The sequence below is a fragment of the Lonchura striata genome, chromosome Z (genome assembly GCF_046129695.1).
Source record: "Lonchura striata isolate bLonStr1 chromosome Z, bLonStr1.mat, whole genome shotgun sequence".
Taxonomy (NCBI): Eukaryota; Metazoa; Chordata; class Aves; order Passeriformes; family Estrildidae; genus Lonchura; species Lonchura striata.
The window spans coordinates 10,468,551-10,475,705 of record NC_134642.1 but is presented as its reverse complement, the minus strand read 5'-3'; the positions used below and the strand labels follow the sequence as shown (position 1 = coordinate 10,475,705).

The 7,155-nt window shown below is 42.6% G+C and overlaps 1 protein-coding gene across 1 annotated transcript; it reads right to left on the bottom strand.

The window, feature by feature from the left end:
- Window positions 1-1,270: 1,270 nt before the first annotated feature.
- ZNF367 (zinc finger protein 367) lies at window positions 1,271-7,155 on the bottom strand. The gene is made up of 5 exons (XM_021534718.2): window positions 6,796-7,155; window positions 5,730-5,880; window positions 4,113-4,232; window positions 3,602-3,740; window positions 1,271-3,015 (listed from the first exon to the last, which is right to left on the bottom strand). The coding sequence occupies exons 1-5, from the start codon at window positions 7,153-7,155 to the stop codon at window positions 2,775-2,777; spliced, it is 1,011 nt and encodes a 336-aa protein (XP_021390393.1). The 3' UTR covers window positions 1,271-2,774.

Genomic DNA, 7,155 nt, shown 5'->3' with positions numbered 1-7,155 from the left:
CTCCCCCGCGGCAGGACACCGCCGCAGCCGCCCTCAGCACCCGCAGGGCTCGGCCTGGGCTTGGCGCGGGGCGACGGACTCTCACAAGTTCCTGGAACTAAACAATTTGCCTCGGGTGGTTTAACTTGTGTCAGATTTATAAATATGCACATTATTATACTGCAACGAGTCAGAAAAGAGGAAGAGGCTGAGTATGTAATAATTACCAAACAGCACACATTAAACCTGGAAATTAAAATCAAACTTTTATTCAAAGCATCTATTAGAATGACAGCACATCAACTCTTCTGCTTTTAACTCATGCCACACAACACCTTCAATCTTTCAAAGCACCAAACGATTTCTTGTATGTAATCACTTACAAAAATGAAAAGCACATCTCATCTTTGCTTTTTTTAACTTGGTATTTTACCCAAAACTTGTCATGATCCAAAACTGCTTCAGCTGTCTGAATTTTGTCTGGCAAAGTACAATCCAGTGTACTTGTCATACTTCAAAGACCTGAGGAAATATTCTGGCTGACTGAAAAAAGAAATTTGAAAACCTCAAACCCAAAAAAAACCAACCCCCCCCCCAAAAAAAACGCCAAAACAACAACAACAACAACAAAAAACCCAAAAAAAATCAAAACAATAAAAAAAAACAAAAACAAAAAAAAACCCACACAAAAAAACACAAACAAACAAACCAACCAACCACCAAAAAACAAACCAACAAAAAAACCACACACAAAAAACCAAACAAAAAACCCCAAAACCCGACCAAAAAACCCACAATCAATCCTGATGAAGTAGTATTCCAGTCTGCAGGTGGCTGGTAATTACAGTCTTCTGTCCTATGAAATACTCAGGAGCAATTGTGAGTTATGATTCAGAATTACAAGATGTATATTCAGGGCTCATTTTGGGATCAGACTATTCACATGAAGCCAGATGAACAGTCAGAAGCACTTAATATTTTTTAGAAATCGAAAACCTACATATATTAATGAATTACCAGTTTTATGTAGGCAAAGAAGCCTTGTATGACTAGTGTTCCCTATTTTTTTCAGAAGCTGAAGCAGAAGTTAAACCGTATCACTGGTGCAAAACTATTTACAAACAATGAAAGACACTTTATTTTTTTAAATTATTCAATTACTTTTTAGTTAAGTGCATCAACACAGGATTTAAATAAACTGGGTTAATGAGATTTTCAACCACAAAAGGTTATCAGAGAACATACTTCAACAGCTGCAGTTTCTGATGTAAAAGCACTCTACTTTTCTGGTACAGCTGTATCCATCTGGTCAGCCTACATCAAGTGATTGACGAAATGTTTTCTTCCTTTTCAGTTCAAGTGAGAGGGAAAGAGGCTCCCCTTCTCATCTGAATTTCCTGACTTCCAATGAGAGGAAGAAGTTAAAGCAAGCAGGTCAGTAAATACACATTATTAATATCCCCTTAAGCAGTAGCTTAACAACAACCAACAACAAAACCACACACAAAAGTACTATCTGAAAACAAAGTTTTGTTAGCATATGAGGAATCTCTGGCTGCCTTCAAAGCAAAATATAGTAAAAGATCACCATGAGACAATGCTACTGAAAGTACATAACATTCACAAAGTGACAAGATACCCTGTTAAACATTTTGTATCATCATTTATAGCATCTGAGTACTAGGCAGCATTCTGCAACTTCATTTATTTGGGAAATGTATGAAATCACACTGTTAACACACTTGTAACTACCTTTGGAAGCCTATTTTCTAATTGTATAGTGAATACTTTTCAGCAGTGTTTACTTTATAGCTGTGCTATGGTTAGTGAACAAAAAATTGGCATGTTATGCTGGAGTAAAGCAGTAAGGTGGCTTTATGCACAGTTAAGTATGGAGGCTTCTATTTGCTAATCATTATAAAAGCAATACTTTAAAACTTAGTGTTTGCTAATAGAAGACCTAGAATAGTTTACTACAAACTCATACCACCCTGTAAATAACCCCTTTACTAACAAAATCAAGTGCCAAATCACTACAGGGCCCAAAACACCTGAAAAAATATTACCAGTTCTTTACCTTTTAGAAGACTTTGCAAGACTAATCATTTTCAGATAAAACAATGTGCAAAACTTCCCAACTACACATGTTAGGAATAACAAGTGCTACCAAGAGATTCTGCTGAAATCAAATTTAAAAAATGTGAAGCAGCAAAGTCAAGCCTCATACCTTGGGCAGTCACAGTGAAGATATTCCCTGCAATGAAGCATTTTCTTTCCCTGTACAACTTGAGATAACTAACCTCTGCCCTTTGCCTTGGAGATGCTAGGTAAAGACATACAGACATTAGAAAAACAGGATTTCATTGCTGTTTAACAATATCCCCAGACTCATCACTTTGCTAGATAGTCAGATAACTACTTTTTTGTCAGCCTTCTTTGGCCACATGTACCATCCTGCTAATCGCGAACACTTTGTTCAGAAAAATGTTTCCTGTGAAATCTGCTTCAGATAAATGAGTTAACCTTGCAAAATCTAGCCTCCCATGACACATAAATTTGTCAACCCTGCCTTATGCAGTCCCATATTTACAAAATACTTAGAAATTTTACATCCGTCTTCTACTCTATCAAAAGTGCAATTCTCTCACCCCATGTTACGGGGCAACAACATTCTTCATAAATTCTACAGAATAGCAGCCTATTATAAGCAAGTAAGGTGCTTAGCTTATGCTTGGGATCTAACTGGTTAAGTAACACCAGAAAGTACATTTTTTGTGGGCAGAGACTGCTCCTATCTACTGTCGCAGGGGTGCCACAGCTAAGTTTGCCAGCTCAATGAGTGCCAGCGCGCCATGCATGCGTTCACGCTGCTCCTGGAGACGATGGTGACGGGCAGCTGAATGAGCGCTGTTTTTCTCTTCATCATCCTCTTCATCAGACTGAAGATACTCCATTGGGTCCTGCTGTTCCTGATCTGTTTTCTGAATTGCTTTGGTCTTCAAAGCAGGAGCACGCTGCTCTCTAGTCTCCCAGTACCTGTAACATCAAACATGAGGAATACTTGTAAAATACATACAATTGACTTGCACACCAACAATTCAAAACGGGCAAAAACTTCCCAAGTATTAGCTTACAATCAACTGGGCACTGCATTGGCTTTACCTTTCAGCCCTTATATGGTAGTATTTAAGCTGTCAGAAACCTTTATTCAGTATTTTAAGTGTAAAGTGCCCAAGTGAACATCTGTGACAGATTTCTTGTCTCCATGCTGTTCTCAGCAGGCATTTCTTCCTAGGCATATGGTAACCCTCATACAAATGCAAATTCAGTAAAACTGTAGCACCATCTAATCAAGTATTAGCAGGTGTTGATCAAGCTAAAAAAAGTATTTAATCAGAGACCAAACACAAAACAAAACAAAACTGTAAGAAAAAAGTATCATAAGTAACTTTGTCTTGACCAGGAGTTCATGATTCTTCAAGGAGAAGCAAGGCTGTACTGATGTGTACTGGAAGAACATCTAGTTTTGCTTTCTTGGGGTTTAACTATTCCAAAAAATAAATGGTGTGTCAGACCACTCTTTTAAGTATTTTGAGAAAGATGACACCATGAGGGAACTTACTTCGCTAGCCACTCGGCCACAGCTTTATTGTCGGCCGTTTCCTTCTTACTCAGCCTGTCTGTGAGCTCTTCCCTCTTCAGTCTGGCGTAGGGATGTTTGGGACAATGACGGTTTGCATGTGTGAATCTGCTTAAACAGCCTTAAAAAAACACAGAGTGACAATGAAGAACATGTTGCAGAAAGCAGCCAACCAAAGAAAGTGTAACATCTGCGGGATGGAAATGCCACTGAATCCATCCTTTACCATTCACAAAAATCTAGGTTTGGTTGAAAACCAAATGCTCTCAGTTCGTAACATGCTGCATTAATTTTATACATTAGTATCCACGGAGAATGTATGCATGCAATCCTTACATACATACCTGCAGAATTAAGCAGATTCTGCATGGCTCTTCCCTTCCCTAAAATTTCCACCAAATTTAAACTCCAAAGCTTTTGCCTTGTGAACACACATACATTCCCAATATCAGTCTGACCCCAGAAAGCTGCAAATCGTTCTCTGATGACTTACCATTCTCTGAGCAGACGAAAGGCTTCTCTCCTGTATGGAGACGCTGGTGAGTTTTGAGCTGCCCACTCTGTACAAAGGCTTTCCCACAATCTGGGTAGTCACATAAATAAGGCCTTTCACCTAAAAGTAGTAACAGAAGAGATTTATGAAAGATGACTAGGAGTGTCATAGTATCCAGTGGTGACTTTTCTTTATCGTATTTTCTGGTTTAAGACTCTTAGATAGCATTACGTAAGTTGTGTGAAACTGCAGATATAGACCAAGAAATATGGACAAGTAATTGGATAAGTAATGTAATTCAGGTTGTAACGAGAAAAATTTTATCCTTACCATAGCCTGAACTGGGATGAAATACCTGAGGTCAACATTACTACAAGATTATACAAATGTCTCATATCTCATGTTGTAGAAAAGTTATAATGATGGAGACTACATGAGAAACTTATTCCAGATTTAAGTTTTCTTAAATCAATCATCAATGAAGAGTTCTCCATGCAAACTGCAACCAGAAGAACAAAGGTAGCAGGTGTCTCCTTCCTCAAGTACATCTGAACTGCACACACTGCACAAAGGTATGCCAATACCACCACCCTTAGGAAGGCAACAAAATGAGGGTGAGTCTGGCTCACTAATTCAGAGGAATGACAGGGTAAGCTCTACTCAGTTAAGTAGTTCTTACAAGTTCAACACATTGTAGGACTGAGTGAAATAACATTATTTTGACCAAAAAATGAGCACTGCTGCTGTTTAGTATTATCTAGATTAGTCATAGTGACCAGAGGCAAAAGCAGATGGTGAGAGCCAAGGCTTTTGTGGGATTTTGTTTGGTTGGTTTGGGGGAAGTGCTGGTGGTTGTGTCTGTATTATGAGCTACATTTGTTCATATTTTATGGCAAACACAGTGTTCTGTTGAAGAAATAGAATGTATTTGCTTTGTTTTAAAAACTTAAACAGCATCTTCAGTTTAAGCTCAGCTGAGTATTGAGTGAGTTCATCATAAATTTTAACTTAACTGAAAATCACCTTCTAAATACAATTCAGTAAATGCACACTAAAAAATTAATTTTAGGTGGTGGGAAAAATCAACTGGGTGGTGATTTTAAGTATGTGGACTCTTCTCTCATTCTTCTCAATATTTAAGCACACTTCCAAGGATGTGACAATCCACTGTTGCCACTTTCTCGGTTACTATAACCTCTACAGCAAAACTTCAATTGTGATGTGAAAAATACATCAGCAAAGAGGAAACAAATCACAGAGAAGACGCAATCAGGATAGAAAGTGCTGCAAAGCTGAAGTACAGAGCACCAAGCCCAAGACTTGTTCTTTTTCTTACAAAGTGAGTCTGTGACATCGACAGATAAAATGTTTTCACAGTGTGACTATACTATTATAGTCCAAATTGCTGCTACACTTCCCCAAAACAAATATGTTTACAAAGCCTTTGATTGGCTAAAAAGCACTGGGAGCAAAGTATGGTTAATTTAGCAGTCACAATAAAATCATTACAGGTCAAGTTCTTTCATAACTTCATGTTTGTTTGGGGGGGGATTTAATTCCTTTGTTTGTGCTTCCTAGTTGGCTCTCCCCAGCTATTCACACACTCGTTTTACTCACCAGTGTGAGTTCGTTTATGGGCTTGCAGTGACTTCTCTCGTGGGAAGACCCTGTTGCAAATATTGCAACGTATCCTGCTGGAAGAGTGCTCTCCTTCACTGATCAGGTCTCGGACAGTGTCTGCTCTTGGACGGCCACGTCTTATTCCATCCTGGGTGTAAATAACGAGGCAACTAAACTCAGGCACTTCCTCCCCCCGCCGCAGTTTGGCCGACTGGCACAGCATCCCCTGGAGCAATGGCATGACCCAGGACGGTGCTGTGACAGCAGAGAGCCACACCAGACTGTGCCCTGCCCATTCCTAAGGGCCCGGTGCAGGAGGGGAGATGACAGGCACCACCACTCAGGGGTGTGGGGAGAAAGTGACAACAGGATCACAGAATGGGTCAGGGTGAAAGGGACCACAGTGGGGCATCTGCTCCAACCTGCCTGCTCAGTCATTAGAGAGCACATGGCACAAGACTGTGTCCAGACAGTTCTTGAGTATCTGCAGTGACACAGAGTCCAAAACCGCCCTGGGCAACCTCTGCCAGTGCTTGGTCACCAACATATAAAGAAATTCCTCCTCATATTGAGGTGGAACTTCCTGTTTCGCCTACTGCCTTTTTTCCTACAGCTCGTCACAAGCATATCCTGGCTCCATTCTCTTGGCACCCTTGTAAGATACTCATACCCATTAATAAAGTCATCTCAGTCGTCTCTACTTGAGTGTGAACAGGTCCAGCTCCCGCAGCCTTTACTCATAAAATAAATGCTCCGGTCCCTGAATAATCTTTGTTGTCCTACACTGGACTCACTCCGGGAGCTCCATGTCTCTCTTGTACTGAGGAACCCAGAACGGGACAAACGGTTTTTTTTCTCGGATGGCGAGGGTGGTTTTTTTAGGTTTATTTTTTTACTCTCTGAAGGCGGGAGGACAGCGAGCCGCTCCGCCCCCCGCGGCGCGCGCGCCGCTGCCGGAAGTGACTTCACTTTAAATGCCCGGGCGGAAGCGCGGGCGGGGCGCGCGCCGCGGAGTCACCCCGTGCGCGCGCGGCCCGCCCGCCCCCGCCCGCCGCGCCCTCACCTTCAGGTGCCGGTGCCGGGCGCCGCTCCCCGGGCTCCCCGCCTTCTCCTCGTCCCCGCCGGGGACTCTGCCCGCTCCCCCGCGGGGCGGCGGCAGGGCTGACGGGCCGGCGGTGCTGTCGCCGCCGCCGGGACTGAGGGTCACGTTGTGCGCGTTCTCGCCCCAGCGCCAGGGGTAGACCATGAAGTCGCTGAAGCCCGGGCTGGTGGGGACGGGCGGGACGGGCATCGGCTCCTCTCCTCCACTCCCCCGCGAGGAGGGTTTAATCGGGGTGGTTTTGATAACGGAGACCAGGACGCGCTTCGGGGAGTCCTGGCAAAAAATCACCGGGGGAGGGCCCGGCGGGAGCCGCTCCGCCAT

What these genes read in the sequence shown, in the direction of transcription:
- ZNF367 (XM_021534718.2), bottom strand. Translation starts at nt 7,155, where the DNA reads ATGGCGGAGCGGCTCCCGCCGGGCCCTCCCCCGGTGATTTTTTGCCAG. An exon ending in CCATAAACGAACTCACACTG is followed by an intron (nt 4,233 to 5,729) that starts GTGAGTAAAACG and finishes TACTACTTTTAG; the next exon opens with GTGAAAGGCCTTATTTATGT. An exon ending in TTTCGTCTGCTCAGAGAATG is followed by an intron (nt 3,741 to 4,112) that starts GTAAGTCATCAG and finishes TGTTTTTTTAAG; the next exon opens with GCTGTTTAAGCAGATTCACA.